The sequence below is a fragment of the Leucoraja erinacea genome, chromosome 26, assembly GCF_028641065.1.
Source record: "Leucoraja erinacea ecotype New England chromosome 26, Leri_hhj_1, whole genome shotgun sequence".
Lineage (NCBI taxonomy): Eukaryota > Metazoa > Chordata > Chondrichthyes > Rajiformes > Rajidae > Leucoraja > Leucoraja erinaceus.
The window spans coordinates 18,000,909-18,021,030 of record NC_073402.1 but is presented as its reverse complement, the minus strand read 5'-3'; the positions used below and the strand labels follow the sequence as shown (position 1 = coordinate 18,021,030).

Sequence of the window (20,122 nt, the reverse complement as noted above, 5' to 3'; positions counted from 1 at the left end):
GTGTCTTTCCCATCCAGAAGCCCTGGATGAACTAGGAGTCATAATCCTAAATTAATATGGATTACATCAATACTGAAGACCAAGTATGACATCCTAAAGGCCAAGAGCGCAAAGAGATAATTTCAGACTAAGCTGGGGTCTAAGATGAAATTTGATAGCTATGGCAGAGGTTGCAAATTATCGCTACCTACAAGGTGAAACAAGATATTATAAGTATCAGGGAACTATTACTTCTGGATCATCTCAACATCTTATGCACGCATTGAAATGGAGTCAATAATGTACCAACACGAGGCCCCACGGCCCTTCATTGCACTGTCTCTAGAGCCCACATCTGAGCATCCTTCAAGAGGGTGAATCCACAAAAAGTGTCCATTCCAGTGCTAAAGGTCAGTCTGAACCAACTGGCTTGAGTATTGAAGGACATCTGCAATCTCTCTCCAGCCTTTTTAGGTTACCACCTGTTTCAAAGGAGGAATTGGCCATATCAATGCCTCAATGACTGCCGATGAAGTACTTCGAGGGGTTGATTATGGCGTGAATCAATTCCTGCTTCAGAAATGAACATGAACCTGAACATGTCAACTGCATTTATCTCACTGGATTCTGGGTGACAAGAACATGTACAGCAGGCTGTTGTTCAACTACAGCTTAGCATTCAGTGCCATTATTCCCTCCAAATTCATCACCAAGCTCTGAGACCTGGACCTTTGTATGTCCGTTTGCAACTGGATCATTGACATCCTCATCGGCAGACCTCGAACAGTGTATATCTCCTCCTCGCTGACAATAAACATAGACGCACCTCAAGACTGAGTGCTTTGCCACCTGCTTTGCTTTCTTTACATTCATGGCTTGTTGCTAAGCACAGCTCCAATGCCATCTATAAGTTTGCCAATGATACCACTGTTGTTGGCCAAATCGTGGGTGGTGATGAGTCGGTGTTCAGGGGTGAGAGAGAACACCTGGTTGAATGGTGATGCAGCAACAACCTCTTGTATCTTTACTTAAAATTTTAGAGATTTGGCAATACCCTGACAGACTTCTCCAGATCCACTGTAGAAGATATCTTGGACTGGTTGCATCATGACCTGTAGGACATTCCAGAGCATGTGACTGCAAGAGACTTCAGAGAGTAGTGGTCTTGGCCCTCTCACCAGCAAAAACATCTACATGAGCTGTTGTCTCAAGGTGGCATCTATCATCAGGGGCCCCATAATCAAGGCATTACCCTCTTCCTGCTGCTATCATCGGGCAGATGGTGCAGAAGCCTTGGTTCTCTCGCCACATTTTCAGTTTACTTTCCGACAAATATAAGATTCTTTAACCAACAAGCACAACCCTAATCCTAACCCGGCAATGGAACTTTACAGACCACTTCTTGCACTAACATGGACCCTTTTTCCTAATTGTATTTTTTTTTTTGCAGTCTTTTTATTTTGCAGAATTTGTGTAACTTGTGTATGGTTCACATGTTTGTGTATATTTGCCCGAGTCGGGCTGCGATGCTGCTGCAAGCAAGAGTTTTGTGTACTTGTGCATATGACGATAAACTTGATCTGAACTGGTCCATTGTACATAAAATACTTTTTTAATACGGATGTTATGAAGTCTGCCTTCCAAGCTATGTAGATCCAGTCTAAGTGGGGATTGTGGTTTTTCTAATTATTGTTGGATCTTTGTTTAATGCCCAATTGTTGATCAGTACACTCCAATAATAGTTTTGTCTCGTGTTGTTCCTTATTTCCCATCCACCACCCAAAATGATTATTTTTCTTGTTTCCAGAATGACCTTGATTGGAGTGATTTGCAGGCCCCCGAACAGTAGCCAGGATATAGGGTACAAATTATATCAGACGATACAATCGGCATGTAAGAACAAGTTCTCATAATATTACTAAATGCAAAAGCCCAATATGTAAAGTTAGTCCCTATGCTTTTGGTGCTAGTCATTACAATACCATGGGGATGTGTTTCCATAACACACATTTTCTGACGAGGACAAAATCAACGCGTAGATGCTGGTAAAAACGGGACCGTTTAGCTATCCTCTGTTTCTCCCAAAAATTGTGGCCTTGACCTTTGAAATTAAACACCATTTTTTCTAGCACCCGAACTGCTTTCTCCTCATTGTCCATCATTCTCAACGATTAAGTTTGTGTAGGATAGAACTGCAGATGCTGATTTAAATTGAAGGTAGACAGAAGTTTAGGGTCGAGACCCTTCTTCAGACTAATTGGTTAGAATGCATTTTCAACAACCCTAATTATTTAATTCATCAGAACTGTTCCCAACCCAGAGAAGAGCCTGCCATGTCTGATTTCTCTTCTGCATCGTTCCACATGTCTAATTAACTGAAATTCATCTGTCTTGTATTAATCTTTGTAACCAGCATTCAACTCTGATCTACCTGTCTTTAACTTTTCACATTAATGTGATCTGGTATATTTAATGGGTGGGTATTTTAAACATAAAGACATTTGAAAAAAGTAGCATATCTGAGTGCACCTAATTGTAATGATCAGAACTTACTTGTTGATAAATCAAGCTGACTTCTATTTTAATGGGAAGTAAGTGCACTGGCATAGCCAGTATTTAATACCCATCCCTCATTGCCCTTGAAGATGGTGAGGACCTGGTACAGTTCTTGAGGTGACGATGTACACTTCCATGTGTGATTATGAGGTTAACTTGCAGGTTATGGGTTTTCTTTTTGTGTGTTGCCATTGTGAGTTTTGGCAGTGTTGCCGAGGCCTTCACTGACTGCTGTATTGCATTTAATGCATGTTGCATTGGTGACATTGTGGGATGAATGTGAGCTATAACTAAAGGTGTGATTTTGTTTGCAAACCCACCTCATTGCCTCCTGGAAATTATCAACATCTGCATTCATTCAATCATCCAAATACAGTGAGTGCATTCAGAAAGTATTCGGACCCCTTCACTTTTTCCACATTTTGTGACTTTACAGCCTTTTTCTACAATTGACTCAATTCAATTTTTTTTATCATTAATCTACACACAATACCCCATAATAAAAAAGTGAAAACAGGTGCTTAGAAATGTTTGCAAAGTAATTAAAACAAAATAACTGAAATATCACATTTACACAAGTATTCAGACCCTTTACTCAGTACCGTTGAGGCACCTTTGGCAGCGATTGCAGCCTCAAGTCTTCTTGGGTATGACGCTACAAGCTTGGCACACCTATATTTGGGTAATCTCTCCCATTCTTCTCTGCAGACCCTCTCAAGCTTGGATGGGGAGCATGGATGCACAGCTATTTTCAGGTCCCTCCAGAGTTATTCGATTGGGTTCAAGTCCGGGCTCTGGCTGGGCCACTCAAGGACATTCATAGACTTGCCACAAAGCCACTCCTGTGTTGCCTTGGCTGTGTACTTGGGGTCCTGTTGGAAGGTGAACCTCCACCCCATCTGGAGTAACCTCTGGAGCAGGTTTTCATCAAGGATCTCTCTGTAATTTGCTCCGTTCATCTTTCCCTCGATCCTGACTAGTCTCCCAGATCCTGCCGCTGAAAAACATCCCCACAGCATGATGCTGTCACCACCATGTTTCACCGTAGGTATAGTATTGACCAGGTGATGGGACCAGAGAATCTTGTTTCTCATGGTCCGAGAGTCCTTTAGGTGCCTTTTGGCAAACTCCAAGCGGGCTGTCATGTGCCTTTTACTGAGGAGTGGCTTCCATCTGGTCACTCTACCATAAAGGCCTGATTGGTGGAGTGCTGCAGATAGTTGTCCTTGTGGAAGGTTCTCCCATCTCCACAGAAGAACTATGGAGCTCTGTCAGAATGACCATCGGGTTCTTGGTCTCTTCCCTGAACAAGGCCCTTCTCCCACGATTGCTCAGTTTGGCGAGGCAGCCAGCTCTATGGAGAGTTCTGGTGGTTCCAAAGTTCTTCCATTTAAGAATGACAGAGGCCACTGTACTCTTCGTGACCTGCAATGTTGCAGAAATTGTTTTATACCCTTCCCCACAATCCTGTCTCGGAGGTCTACGGACAATTCCTTCGTCTTCATGGTTTGGTGTTTGCACTGACATGCACTGTCAACTGTGGGACCTCATATAGACAGGTGTGTGCCTTTCCAAATCATGTCCAATCAATGTAATGTACCACTGGCGGACTCCAATCAAGTTGTAGAAACATCTCGAGGATAATCAATGGAAACAGGATGAACCTAAGCTCAATTTATTGTATGTAGATTGTTGATAAAAAATAATTTAACCCAATTAAAAATAAGGCTGTGGCATAACAAAATGTGGGAAACGTGAAGGGGTCTGAATATCTGGATGCACTGTAAGGGAGAATCCCTTTACTTTTGTGAATTCAACTTTTAAATTGTCAATTGGCTTTCGTTTATCAAGTAATAAGTCATTCAGTGCAGGATGCTTGATTTTCTGCCTATGTTTAAGCTATGAAATAATTGAGTAAGAGGGCCCACTTTAAATTTCTACTGAATTAGCTAATATATGCACATTGAACAGCATTTTTTTCCAAGTTTAGTTAAGTCTTATTGTTATGTGTACAGAGGTACAGTGAAAAGCTGTTTTACATTCTATTCAAACAGATCCGATAAATACAATCACGTCAAAAATGGGCGTCACTTTTGACAAAGAGGCTATTGGCTTTTTCAAGTCAATTTCCGTTCCCAGCAGGGTAATCTCGTCAGTTCCAGTACTTGTTTTCCTGTAATCCCAAAATTTATTCTCTCACACTTGCATATCAATGTTTGATTTTTGTTGCTCACCTATACTGAGGGATAATTCACAGTTAGTTGAGATGTTCACTTAACCAACTTGTACACCTTTTGGGGACCAGGAGAAAACCAAAGTATCAGGAGGTTGCAAAATGTGCAGACTTCACCAATTCAGCTTCTGGTTCCCTAGAGATGAGGCAGCAGTACTAACTGTAATTTCATTTTGTGAGCTGTATATAAAACCTCTTGTCCAAAAAAATTGTTATGTAGATTTTGTTTTATTTGTTCATTTTCCCCATTTTGCCCTGTCCTAATCTTTCAATGGTTTCAAAGGTTTCTTTATTAGTCACATACACCTAGGTGTAATGAAATTCTTGTTGTCAATGCAGCACATAAAAAAAGAATACAAACATGACAATAATAAAGAACTTTAACATAAAAAAAAACATCCCCCCCCCCCCCACAATGGATTCCATTATGAGGGAAGGCACTAAGTCCAGTCCCATCCCCATGTCCACCCATAGTCAGGCCTATTGAGGCCTCCGCCGTCACCGCTACAGAGGCCCGATGTTCCAGGCCGTTCTCGCCGGGTGATGGTGCTCTGGCGTCAGGAGAATCCTCTCAGCGGCATGGGGCACCTGGAACGGCCGCCTCCTTACTCGAGATCGCGGCTTCCAAAGCCAACAAGGCTGCGCTGGATGGAGCTCCACTACTGGCGATTTCGGCGAGAGATCCCAGGCTCCCAATGTAAAGTTCAGCGCCGCGGCTCCGCCGGTGTTTTACTCGCCGGTCTTCAGATCACCGGAGCTCCAGTGCAGCGACCCGGGCAAGGCATCGCCCGCTCCGCTCCGCGAAAGCGCTGTGCCGCCGCCGAAGCCGAGGTTCTGGGCGGTCCCCTCAGGAAACGCCGCTCTAGGCCTGCTGGTAGGCCGCGAGGACGGGTCGACGGTGCAGCCTGGAGAAAAGCTGCCTCTCCGACCAGGTAGGGACCCTGAAAGGTAGTTTCAGAAAACACTTTAAAACACTTTTAACTAACTAAAAATAAAAAAAAAAGAGATGAAAAGACGGACAGCTGCAGGCTGGGCAGCCATACCATATAGGATGGCGCCCCCTAGTTTGGTCTTTTTTGTCTTGGTCTTTTGGCTAAATACTGAAGGCTGCATTGGATATTTTCTTTGTTGACTTGAGTAGAAAGGAACTGCAGATGCTAGTTTACACCACAGACAGACACAGAATGCTGAAGTAACACAGCGAGACCGGTAGTATCTCTGGAGAGAAGCAATGGGTGATGTTTTGGGTCGAAACCCTTCTTCAGGCTGTCGGGGAGAGGGGGACGTAGGGATAAGGAAGGGTAAGGTGTGAAAATGAGAGATCAAAAGGAATGTAGATCAAGAAAAATATAGAATGGATCATTGTTTGTTATGGGGAAGTTGACAATGAAGCATACAATCAGTAAAATTTAATCAGAAGGACAGTGAAACTAGTCGATAACTAGGATGGGTGAGCGACGGAGAGAGACGGAAAGCAAGGTAAAATATTCATACTGTTGGGTTGTAAGCTGCCCAAGTCAAATATGAGGTGCTTTTCCTCAAATTTGCAATGGGTCTCGCTCAGAGGAAGAGGCCCAGGACAAAGAGGTCAGAATGGGAGGGGGCGTTAAAGTGTTTAGCATCCGGGAGATCCCGTAGGTCTAAGTGGACGGAGCGGAGTGTTCAATGAAATGATCGCCGAGCCTGCGTTTGGTCTCGCCGATATATAGTCCACACTTGGAACAGCGGATACAGTAGTTGAGGCTAGAGGAGGTTCAAGTGCCTCATCCAAAAGAACTGTCGGGGTCCTAGGACGGAATAGAGGGAGAAGGTTGCTCATTTATTCATCCTTCATAGAAACTTGCCAAAATCACGAAATCCTGTTTCCTGTAACTTAATTACATTTCTTAATTTCTTTGGAGGAATTACAGCCTCCTGTATTTTCCCAAAGACCCTAATGAGCTGTCTATATGTTTTCACTTATTAAATTGGAAGTATCCTGTATATTTATTTTTAAGCAGTTTCTTTTTCATTTCTAGATTAATTTTGCACAATCCTGTTATATTTGATAATTATGGTCAAAAATATATTCCAGCAGTTATTAAATCTCTTTTTATTTTGAGTGATGCTTGTGACAAAATACTGATATGAACATATTAATTATTGGTTGATTTCTGTGAGACTTCTCTTGCTGTTCTCCCCTACATTTCTGTGATAACCTGAAAGAATACAGACAATTTATTGGCCCTTTAGTGAGCTTTAAATAATGAAAGTAGACCTTGAGGTACTGATTTTTGGAAATATAGATGATTAACTCAATTCTTTAGAGACTGCTGCATGAATGCAATGTGTCTGATTCTCAAGCTAATATGCACAGGCTGGGTAAGTATGCCATGAATCTTTTGTAATTGATTACAGTTGATATAATAAATTGCAAGATTTCTATAGAAATCTAAAATCATCTTACTCAGATTTTTTAAAGAAAAAAAAGCAGATCCCCCTCCCCATATTTCAGTATCTCAAATGTGCATAACACTTATTTTTTTGGGGGAAGACGGAGAATAGTTTTGTGATTTGATCGTTGCTTATTTGCTATTATGGCCCTTTTTGTCGTGGCTGTTTCGGTGCGAAAAAGAGGAATACACAGTAATCAATCAATCAATCAACCTTTATTGTCATCTTGCAAGCAACAGTTGTTACAGTGCAAAATGAAAAGACGTTTCCCAGTGAATAGCGGAGCATCGCTATTAATTTAAACACTTCCAGACATTGAAAAAGATCCAGACTACTGTCACAAGATCTATTGAAAGAACAACATTTAACCTATTATTTGATTGTGACATTGAATAAGTTACTTGTTATGTACACTGTTATTATGTGCTGTTGCTTGTTAATGCACTATTGTTATGTACTTTACTTTCGATAACTGTCATGATCACTTGTGGCCAATTTAAGCACTTTCAATTTCCTTTACAAATTTTTTTTGGCGTAATATTTAGTGCTATTGAGCAACAGTGATAAGTTGATGAGAACATTTTTTGATGCAAGATCGACTTCTGTTCCCCTTTTGAACTTGGTGCATAGTGCTAGGAAATGTGGAGGAGGAGAAAATATTTATTTAAAGGAGTTTGCGTTTTGTATATTGATTTTTAGATACTTACATTTTTTTTTAATGCATCTTTTGGAGGTTTTTGAAATGCTATATTTAGTTCAATTTAATGTTTTAACAATAACTTTTCTTTTGATTTTCAGGTCCTCCTGCAACAACCAATTTGTTTCAACCTCCTCGCAGGCCAGGACTTGGTACAGTTGGGAAACCTATTCGCCTGTTGGCCAATCATTTTCAGGTCCAAATCCCTAAAATTGATGTTTACCACTATGAAGTGGATATCAAACCAGAGAAACGTCCCCGCAGGGTCAACAGGTGAGAAGTGGACACTTTCTGAATAGGAGTGGATGGAAATGTTCTTGGCCCCTGTTTGATGATAACAATAGAATCCAACATTCCTTATTGATAACCAACCTGATTTCCCGGTGGCTCAGTACTTCAACTCTTTTCCCCCCCCCATTCCAAATCCGAACTTTCTGTCCTGGGCCTCCTCCATGGCCAGAGCGAGTCCTACCATAAATTGGAGGAGCAGCACCTCATAGTTCACTTGGGTAGTTTACGCTCCTGTGGTATGAACATTGACTTCTCCAATTTCAGGTGGTCCTTGCTTTCTCCCTCTTTCCCCTCCCCTTCCCAGCTCTCCCACAGCCCACTGTCTCTGCCTCTTCCTTTCTTCCCGCCCAACCCCTCAGTCTGAAGAAGGGTCTCGACCCGAAATGTCACCCATTCCTTCGCTCCATAGATGTTGCCTCACCCGCTGAGTTTCTCCAGCATTTTTGTCTACCTTCGATTGTTCCAGCATCTGCAGTTCCTTCTTAAACAAAACTCCTTATTGAAAGATCACTTATACATGATGTTGTACACTTTGCAAGGAAAGATGACAATTTGCTTTAACTTTCACATTGAATTTCCAAGAGTTGTAACAAACAATATATATTCCAGTAGATAACTGACTTGCTAACATGCCTCATTGGAACTAAAATATTGAATTTTCACTGTTGCCAGCAGTTACTATAAGTTTTGACCAAAAGTGTATCCTTTTTTAAACTTGATTTGTATTTGTATGAATTGAACAAAGAGGCATCATAAGATTGTAGCATCTGCACAGTGTCTCCAAAATGATATCACAAGAAGATACGGTGGTGAAGAAGACTTTTGGCACGCTGGTCTTTTGTCAGTCGGGGAATTGAGGATAGAAATTGTGATGTTACATTACAGTTGTACAAAACGTGATGTGGCTGCATTTGACGGATTGTGTTCAGTCACCCTGCTTTATGAAAGATGTCATTAAGCTGGAAAGCAGGCAGGGAAGATTTACAAGGAGGTAGCCAGGACTCGAGGGCTTGAGCTCTAGTGAGATGTGCAGCAACATGAGGAGTGATCTTTTTTTCGAGGTGTATAAAATCATAAGGGAAATAGGATGAAGGCTCAGTCTTTTTCCCAGGATGGGGGAATGAAACGTGAGTGGGCATAGATTCAAGGTGAGAGGGCAAGATTTAATGGAAACCCGTGGTGCGAAATCTTGTGATTGGGCACATGGAATGAGCTGTTGTTGAGGCAGTAAAATAACATTTAAAAACATTTGGACAGGTACATTGTTTTGGAGAGATACGGGCCAAATGTGGGCAAGTGTAACTAATTTAGATGGTCTGCATGAACAGGTCGAGCTGAACGCCCTGTTTCCGTGCTTTAGGACTTTATGATGCTAAGTGGTGTGTTACTGCTGACTTGTCCCATTATCAATATGAAGTTTCACTGGGCGAAGTATACTTCAACATAGGACCATGCTCTTTTGCTTACACTTGCATTCCCTGGCATTTGTGGAGATAAATTTTAACCTCTCCCAGGAATTTGAAGAAATACTGTTATTGTACTGAAACAATGAAAAAGGATCCTAAATCTGTACGCTCTGACTTTCAAATTTCAAACTGTCTACATTTTATTCCTCTCTAGAGAAGTGGTTGATACTATGGTACGACACTTCAAGATGCAAATTTTTGGGGATCGGCAACCAGGTTATGATGGGAAAAGAAATATGTACACTGCAAATCCATTACCAATTGGGCGAGAAAGGGTGAGTGAGATTTTTGTTTGGCTCTTACCTTCAACTGTTGAAGACGAGTAGGTTACTCAAAATATTGTAGTGATTTTTAATTTTAAATATTTCCAAATTATCACTAACTTGGCCATAGTTTGAAGATAAAAGGATGGTACTAAAGGATGCAAAGATCTGTGTTTGAGTTGAAGCCTTTTTTTTTTTTTTTAGTTAATCTAGCCTTTGATAAGGTCCCACAGCCTTTGATATGGTCCCACGCAGGAGATTAGTGGGTAAAATTAGAGCACATGATATTGGGGGTTGGGTATTGACATGGATAGAGAATTGGTTGACAGACAGGAAACAAAGAATAGATATAAACGGGTCCCTGCCAGAATGGCAGGCAGTGGCGAGTGGAGTGCCGCAAGGCTCGGTGCTGGGGCTGCAACTATTTACAATATATGTTAATGATTTAGATGATGGGATTAAAAGCAAATTTGCAGATGACACAAAGCTCGGTGGCAGTGTGAACTGCGAAGAGGATGCTAGGAGGTTGCAGGGTCACTTGGACAGGTTGAGTGAGTGGGCAGATGCATGGCAGATGCAGTATAATGTAGATAAATGTGAGGTTATTCACTTTGGCGGCAAGAACAAGGAGGCAGATTATTATCTCAATGGTGCCCGATTAGGAAAAAGGGAAGTGCCATGAGACCTGGGTGTCCTTGTACACCAGTCACTGAAAGTAAACGTGCAGGTGCAGAAGGCAGTGAAGAAAGCTAATGGCATGTTGGCCTTCATAACGAGAGGATTTGAGTATAGGAGTAAAGAGGTCCTTCTGCAGTTGTATAGGGCCCTGGTGAGACCACATCTGGAGTATTGTGTGCTGTTTTGGTCTCCTAATTTGCAGAAGGCCATCCTTGCTATTGAGGCAGAGCAGCGTACGTTCACGAAGTTAATCCCTGGGATGGCGGGACTGACATACGAGGAAAGATTGGAAAGACTAGGCTTGTATTCACCGGAATTTAGAAGGATGAGAGGAGATCTTACAGGAGCTTATAAAGTTATAAAAGGACTGGACAAGCTAGATGCAGGAAAAATGTTCCCAAAGTTAGGGGAGTCCAGAACCTGGAGCCACAGTAAGAATAAAGGGGAGGCCATTTAAAACTGAGATGAGAACAAACTTTTTCACCCGGAGAGTTGTGGATTTGTGGAATTTTACCAAAGAAGACAGAGGCCAATTCACTGGATGAATTTAAAAGAGAGTTAGATAGAGCTCTAGGCGCTAGTAGAATCGAAGGTTATGGGGAGAAGGCAGGCATGGATTATTGATTGTGGATGATCAGCCATGATCACAATGAACATGCAGGTACACCATAAACAGGAAGGCTCGAAGGGCCAAATGGCTGCCTCCTGCAGCTATTTTCTATGTTTCTATGTAAAGTTAATCCATATTAGAATAAATAAGATAATTAAATATTGCGCCTTGTTACCTGGTGCATACTGGCAAAATTTCACAGGGTTAAATCCTCTGACTATCATCTCCGAGTTCAGCCAGCATCGATGCTTTCCTGGATCCCAGATTGGAGTTTGGTTCTTAACCTTGGGTTTTAAATTCCCCTTTTTGACATTTGTGTTTCAAATTGCCTATTTGGAACAAATTAATAAATCTAATTTATTATTTATGCATCTTAAAAACACCAAAGTTGTTAACTTTGGTTGAGTAGTGTTTTTGCTATTTCCAACGTTGTATCCGTTCCAATGTTGTATCCGTTACAAATATTTGTAACTAAGAACTAGAGTTTCTCAATCAGTTTCATTCTTTTATTATAGGTTGACTTGGAAGTGACCCTCCCAGGAGAAGGTAAAGATCAAACATTCAAGGTTTCTATACAGTGGGTATCAGTTGTCAGTCTGCAGTTACTTTTAGAAGCTTTGGCAGGACGTCTTAATGAAGTTCCCGAGGATTGTGTCCAGGCACTTGACGTTGTCACGAGGCATCTTCCCTCGATGAGGTAAATACTGATGTGCATTTACTGTTATATTTTAAGATTATGCTCTTGTGATGCACTGTGACATCTTATTCATCTTAAATGAAGTATACGTTGTTTGTGTTCTCCTTTGACTGCACCTCGGTAATATTTTTATGAAAACCAAATCAAATTGATCAATGTCCAATGAAAAGGAGCTAGATGAAAAGAAAAACATTTAAGAAAATGTGATTAAAGTTTGCAAAGGTCATGAATTGTTCACTGTATGTTGATTCGAGGTCCTGAAAATTCAGAGCAATTGACAAAGGACAATGAAGATATGCGCTCTGTTCCACGACAGTTCTACTTTTTATATATTGGTGGAAGAGGTGGTGGCAAGGCAGAAAAATGAGCATTACATTGCATTGCTGATAAAAGAGCATTTAACATGCTTATTTTTCAATATTCATTTAGTATGATACAGCAGGAACTTAATCAGTTAGGCAAGTGTGCTGAAGGAGGGTAATGTCGATGGGTGCAAGATTTTGCATTTTGTGAAGTTAATTCGGGACAGGATCTTCATGGTGAATGGTAGGGCTCTGGGAGTGCTGTATCAAAGAGTGCAGGTGTGTAGTTCCTTGAAAGTGGCTTCACAGGTAGATAGGAATGCAGAAGGCAGCTTTCAGCATATTGGCACTCATCAGTCAGAGTATTGAGTATAGATTGTCTATAGAAGTTGGAATGTTATGATACAGTTGTACAAGATGCTGGTGTGGCCACATTTGGAGTGTACTTCAATTTTAGTCGGGATAGAAGTATATGAAATATATTTTTAAGCTGGAAAGAATGCAGAGAAGATTTACAAGGATGCCAGGATTTGAGGGCCTGAGCTATATGGAGAGGTTAGGCAGGCTACGACTTTATTACTTGGAGTGCAGAAGGATGAGGGGTGATCTTATAGAGGTCTATAAGAACTTGAGGGAATTAGATAGGGTAGATGCATGGAAAATTTTACTCAGTGGGGGAATCAAGAACCAGGTGAGATGGATATGAACTTGAGGGACAATTTTTTCATATATGGAATGAGTTGCCAGTGGAGGTAGTTGAGGCAGGTACTGTAACAATCTTTAAGAGACTTTGGACAGTACAAGGATAGGAAAGGCTTTGAGGTGGCGAGTGAGACAAGTGTAGATGGGGCATCTTGGTCAGCCTGGGCAAGTTGAGCCACAGAGCCTTTTTACTTGCTGTATGACGATTTGAGGAAAATATCACATTGTGGGCCTCATTGATGATCAGATGAGTAATCCAGATGCCTGGACAAGTCATAAAATTGGTTTAGATCTTGTCCTAATGGGTTCTGGAATTTAAATTACAATTTGATAAATTGGGAGTGAAAGGTATTAGTAGTGATCCTGAAGCTACTGTTTTTAAAACAAACCTACCTGATTCACCAATGCCCTTTTTTAGGAAAGGTAATTTCCTATCCTTGTTTGCAGTCTATTTGTGACTGGATTCCACATCAATGTGATTGGCTCAAAGGCCTTCTGAAATGGCCTAACAACTTATTCTGTATTAAACTACCACAAAATCTGCAATAAAATCCAATATTTGATTCAGACACAACAAAGGCATATGGGGCATAATCAATCCAGCAAAGTCGTCTTTGCCAATCTCTAGGGATTTGTGCCAAATTTTAGTGAACTCCCATGCCAGTCATTCGAACAGCCAAACAACATCCTGGGAGCATCTGGATCAGGGGTCGGCATTCTACGGCGGATTTTGTTTCCCGCATTCGTCCGGCTCGCCCAAGTGCGGCCGAGTTCTGGCTGTACCGCATCCTGTGCAAAGCCGCCGGCATGGCCGCGCATCTTCTGAGAACACGTTTAAGGAAGAACTGCAGATGCTGGAAAAATTGAAGGTAGACAAACATGCTGGAGAAACTCAGCGGGTGAGACATGCAAGGATTACATGAGGCTGCCTTACCCGCTGAGTTTCTCCAGCATTTTTGTCTACATTCTGTGAACACGTGATTTGATGCCTGCCATCGTGGGCGGGATCCATGTGCACACGTGATAGATGTGGCCCGCCATCCGCTCACATTCATGCAGAACAATGTTGCCATCCCCTGATCTGGATGATATTGAAATTGAATTTTCTAGACCTGACTAAAGAGCATGCAACTCAAACTGAGTGTTGAACTGTGTTTTATCTACTGATACTTTTCACAACTTCAATCTGGCGTTGTTTCTTCTGAATTTCTTGTTCGACTAGTTTTAGTTTGTCATGTTTGCTGAATGGTTAAAAATTCTAATGAAACTGTTTTTGCTTGGCATTGAAGTAATGGCTTTGAGAAGAAACTATAGTATGCTCTAAGAGCGTTTTGTTATGTGTCATTCTCTCATTACTGTCTGAATCTCTAGTATAATTAGTATGTACTTTTTAGAGTTTTGAAGGATTTCTTTTTTTATCTTCCCCACTTCACCTTAGGTACACCCCAGTAGGTCGTTCCTTTTTCTCTCCTCCAGAGGGTTACTATCACCCTTTGGGAGGAGGTAGAGAAGTCTGGTTTGGTTTCCATCAATCTGTTCGACCAGCCATGTGGAATATGATGTTAAATATTGATGGTGGGTTGCTAAACTGTGGACATACTTATTCTGTGAATCTTAAATATTTTTAAAATACTTTAGTCATCTTTCAAGGAGATCCAGAGCTTCAAATCTCTGCCTAATCAACTGGAACGTGAAAAGATTATTGAAATGTATAATATGTAACTCAGCAGATATAAAGGTTGTAGCACCATGGTGTTTGTCAAAATATTAAATCCATCCAAGCACTACCATTATAAGATAAGATAACTTTAAAAAAAAAAAAAGATGCTTGATCCCTTTTGTCTCTGCAGAGTGTACAGAAAAGTGTTTTTTAGTTTCGACGTCACCAATGTAAGATAGAGGCCAACTGCTAGAGCAAGCTGACCACTGTTCAAAATGTATGAAGCTCCAGCAGGAGATTTTTTTTTAAACCCAAGAAGAGCTGCAATGTATTTGATGTGTGGGAGAATAATTGTAAAATAACTACATTTTAAACTGAATGTGTCAATTTAAAATAATATATGGTATAATAGTACTGTTGGATAATCCAGGATGATGCCAAACTAATCAGGGCTGTTCATCATAATTAGGCAGATTTTACAAAACCAAATGCACAATTTAACCTTTCTGGGTGTATCTGTCTGCTTCCTTCAAATATGGAACTAATTTTTATTTATTTCACTAATTTTGGAAGCCTGTCCAAATAACAATGAGAAGAAAGCAATTGCAAGTTATGATTTTGCTACTAGACTCCTTTCAGTGTATCCATACAGTTAACACGTACAAAGCCGTTGTGATACTTTATAATTTTGAATCAAAATCAAATGATAAACTGTGACACTAATTGTCTAAATTGTATAAATCCAACCAATGCTTCAATCATTTGATCTACATCCATCCAAGCAAACAATAAAGCTCACGGCGTGCAATGAAAAATGCATCACCTTGTTCCTGATGCTTTCTGCAAAAGTGGTGTCTGTGGATCCTTTATTGCTTATTGGTGTTTTGCTGTATTTGGTTACTGGATTCTGGATAACAAGCCTTTTGCAATGTCCACAGTGGGAACATTTAGAATTGTTTTAAATTAATGAATGAGATCACCCCTGCTCCTCCTAGAGCATAGGTCCAATCTGCATTGCATTTCCTTGCAGGGCAAACCTTATATCCCACAATCAATCTGGAAAGCCTTCATAACATTTTCTCTATTGTGTATATCCTTCAAGTGGAACAAGACATCTGTTCTCTTGTACTCTAAACTTCTAATAAAGCTCAACATATGTCTTCCTGTTTATGGTGTACCTGCATGTTAACTGTTAGTCATTCATATACAAGGCGACAGTTTCGCAAGTTTGGTGGCATTTGATGGCTGTGAGCTGACAGACTAAAAGGATAGCATGATGGGATGAAGGAGGAAATTAAAACAAACTCCTTGGAAAAACTCAACAGGTCAGTTAGGGTCTATTTAATAGAATTAGTTAACATTTCAGGTTATGTTAGAACTTGGAGCTTTGCCTCAGTGCATGACCTTGAGATCTGATGTTTGGTCACCATTAATGGACTTTTTTGTGTGGGAGAACTATACATTAGAGCTTGGAGGTTAACTTAGAACATAGACTAGTTCAGCACATTAACAGGCCTTTTGACCATCAATGTCCAGGCAGATCAATATGCCAGGTTAAACTAATCTCTGCTTGCTCATGATCCATATCTCTCCATTTCCTGCATATCCATGTGCCTATGATTTAAATAGTAGGACTGCACATGGTAAGTTATCTGCAGGACAAATGAGGGTGGCAAGTGAGAGTTGTTGTCCAGATCTAGCGCAATGCAACCCAGTAGAACCTGTAATTTGTAATAATCAGTGAAAAAATGGCATCAATTATTCTTCACAATTGCTCTTGCACTTGTGTTTAAACCTTGGAATGAATCGAGTGTCACATTGGGTCTGCAATGGACCTGAGCGCTGCAAGAATGTCTTAACTTCTTGTGCTATCCAATTGAAATGTTCTTACGATAGCATATTGGTTCTGAACCAAAAAGTGTGCTTCAGCTAATTCTGTACCAAAAGTAAGAATTTGGCACTAAATTAATTATAACATATAAATTAGAACAAGAATGTTCAAAATAATAGAAATCCTTATTTAAAAAAAAAAGAAATTAAAAAAAAAAGCTTTTGAAGTTACAATAATATAAAATCTAATGAAGTGAGGTTATCAGTGGTAGCGAGATTCTTCCAAGCAATCAAATTACCATAATCACCATAAAGATGTATGTGCACTTGAAGCAACGGGTCCCAATCCGACCATCAATGTCCACGCAGATCAATATGCAATTTCCACAAAATTTTAAATTAGATGGTGCTTTCAGCTTGGCTGATATTTTGAATTCAACTCTGCCTTCCTGTTAGTTCCCAATAACCCTTGACTATAGTTCAAAGATGTGTTTGTCTCAATCTTGAATGTATTTAATTACTCTGCTTCCCCAGGTCCCTAGGATAAAGAAATCTCAAGTTTTGCAATCCACTGATATCCCTTGTCAATTCTGTCCTAAATGAGTTTAGGTCCAGTCCTCCCAATAGTTTCTCATGACCATCCCTTCTTCCCAGCAATCAACCTAATGAACATTCCCTTAATTGTTTCCACTGTAAGTTTATCCCACGTTTAATAAGGACATCAAAACCAAACACGATGCTTTGCGTCTGGTATTAACATCTTCCTATCTTTCAGCATCTCATCAAAGCAACTGAAAGTCCTGGGCTCGTATTAAACTATCAGCCATGTTCATTATTCAATCAGAACCTACGTTGTTCATTAATTACAGCTTTAAATGCAGTTTTAATGTATTTGTATTTTCTTTAGCCACAAATAAATCAATATACAGGCTGCTTAGCTAGTTATGCAATTTTACAGATAGGTTTTCCATTTTATTTAGCCAGTCAGGGAAAGAAAATAAATAAAAGCTCATTAGTCCATCTCTTCAAATGTTAGTTCCACTTGGCATATAGAGCATATTTAAAATCCTGGACACAGTTGCAAATTGATGAGGTGGGAAAGAACAGTAAGGAATTTAGTTTGTGGAAGTCTGAGCTTTCAAGGATACTAATCTTCTTCTGCCTTACAGTGTCTGCAACAGCGTTTTACAGAGCTCAACCAGTCATTGAGTTCATGTGTGAGGTATTAGACATTCAGAATATCAATGAGCAAAACAAACCACTGACTGACTCGCAGCGTGTGAAATTTACCAAAGAAATAAGAGGTAACATGAAAATGCAGGCAATTTTGCTAACCATTTCCACAAGTGAAAACATTTAGATGAATTAAGTAATTATGATTATACTTTTGTTTGAACTCAGTTAAAGCTGTAATCCCAGCATGAAAGCTATTTTAAAAAAAATTAATAATAAATCATTGGAAATTTTGTTTATAAAAGATAAATGTACATTTAGATGTGATTGTATCTGAAATGGCTAATTTTGAATACTAGGTTTGTTAAATGTTTGTAAATAGCTGCACATACTCTACTTACTGGTTAGTTGTGTGTGTGTGTGTCTCTAAAATTGACAAAATGAAATAGGCTACTTATATTTTCGGTGCTTCCTTCCTTCCCATTCTCTTTTACGTGCCCTACCCGAACTCACACCTATCTCTTCCCCTTCCACCTACATTTCTCTCTCTGTCAACGTCAAGTGCCTGGACACAATCCTCTGGAACTTCATTAAGACGTCCTGCCAAAGCTTCTAAAAGTAACTGCAGACTGACAATTGATACCCACCGTATAGAAACCTTGAATGTCTGATCTTTACCTATCAAAACATCCTCTCATCTGTATCCACCTATAACTCGTCTTTGTCTTGCCCCACCTCTCTTCCAGTTCTCGTTCACCCCCCACCCCCACTACAAACAGTCTAAAAGGGGTCCCGATCCAGAAATGTGACCTGACCCACATGTTCTCCATAGTTGTGGCCTGACCCACTGAGTTACTCCAGCACTCTGTCTTTTTTAAGGCGATTTTTATGATTAGTATTTAAACCATGAAGCTTTTTCTGTCTTCTGAACTAGCTTGCACAACTGTTTTTAGCAGCATATTTTGTTTGGCAGTTTACTGTACTTTAAATTAAAGTTATGGAAAATCACTTTCCTTGGTGCCTTTCAAATTCTTTTGTTGCAAAAATAAGATTTGTGCATGAAATGTGCCCATTTCATTAAGATGGATCAATTTATTAATGAGTTAATTGTAGAAAGAATTTGTCTCATTTTTGACTGCCTTCCTGCTGAGTTTTCCAATCAGAAACTATACTTATTTTCAAAATATAATGCATTTCTTTAATATTCTTGTTAATTCCTGGATTGAAAGTTGGGATAAGCATTTAGAAGAATGAAAATTACAAATTTTGTTTGCAAATGTGGGAGTTTGAATTCCCACAATAACTAGGAAAGGTGATGCCAATAATCTATTGTTTTTACAGTTGCAATGTATTTACATGAACATGTGGCACCCGCAGCCAGGACAATGGAGGTTAATACTATGTAATTTAAATGCTATATTTCAAATTGTCATGCAACAAATAATAAATAACAAAATACAAATTAAAATAATTGTTCAGTTGAACTCATTTGAACATTTACTTACTGGTCTTGTTTTCTACAACCAATTTTAATGAGTTCTGCTGTCTATTCAGGTCTAAAAGTGGAGGTGACTCATTGTGGACAGATGAAAAGAAAATATAGAGTGTGTAATGTCACCCGACGGCCGGCCAGTCACCAGACGTGAGTACGCACTCAATTGCAATATTTTATAGCTTTTTCATTTGTTTGTATTTTGTATCCCATATTTTTATTAAGTATATAATATTTTTTATTTCGTGCCTGTAAATAATTGTACTGACTTTCCTTGTGGTTGTCAATTATCTGCTTTGCCAGGTTTCCTCTACAACTGGAAAATGGGCAAGCAATGGAGTGTACAGTGGCACAATACTTCAAACAAAAATACAATTTGCAACTTAAATATCCCCACCTACCCTGTCTACAAGTGGGACAAGAGCAGAAGCACACCTATCTGCCACTTGAGGTGAGATTGAAATATGGGGAACAATGTACCACTGAAGTAAGGTTTTGTAATGAAGTTTCATGCTCGGGTCTGCCTGTGACTTCACCCATTTCCAGGACAAATGCAACTTTAATTCTACATTTGCAATTCCATCACTGAAGTCTGGTAGTCTGAAGGAAAGGAAATGTCGCTTATTGTTTCGTCACCAAGCCTTCTCTATGAATCTAAATTTTATTTCTACCTTATTTTCTATCAAAGTGCTTGCTTACATTTTTATCTGAAGTTCCATTGACCTAATTAAAAACATTATTTCAAAATATAATGTCATTTCCTTTCTATTTGTAGGTATGTAACATTGTAGCTGGGCAACGTTGTATCAAGAAACTAACAGACAATCAAACATCAACAATGATCAAAGCAACAGCTCGATCAGCGCCCGACCGACAAGAGGAGATTAGTCGTCTGGTGAGTTGTGACAAAGCTTTAAAGTTTGGGTTTACAATCTGGAAGAGGTGGTGCAAATTTGACTGAGCAAAACTAACCAGTGCATCGATAAAAGCAGGATAAATTTAAATATACTAGAGTACCTGAAAAATTAATTTACAAACTGTTTTCAAACTATTATTAGCT

General features: G+C 39.8%; 1 protein-coding gene across 1 annotated transcript in view; it reads left to right on the top strand.

The window, feature by feature from the left end:
• Positions 1 to 20,122, top strand: part of LOC129709728 (protein argonaute-4-like) — a 56,630-nt gene that overhangs the window by 3,736 nt on the left and 32,772 nt on the right. Inside the window, 8 exon segments of the mRNA XM_055656263.1 lie at positions 8,000 to 8,171; positions 9,810 to 9,930; positions 11,722 to 11,903; positions 14,346 to 14,482; positions 17,567 to 17,701; positions 19,125 to 19,212; positions 19,366 to 19,513; positions 19,838 to 19,957. Coding sequence (XP_055512238.1) covers positions 8,000 to 8,171; positions 9,810 to 9,930; positions 11,722 to 11,903; positions 14,346 to 14,482; positions 17,567 to 17,701; positions 19,125 to 19,212; positions 19,366 to 19,513; positions 19,838 to 19,957 — 1,103 coding nt within the window.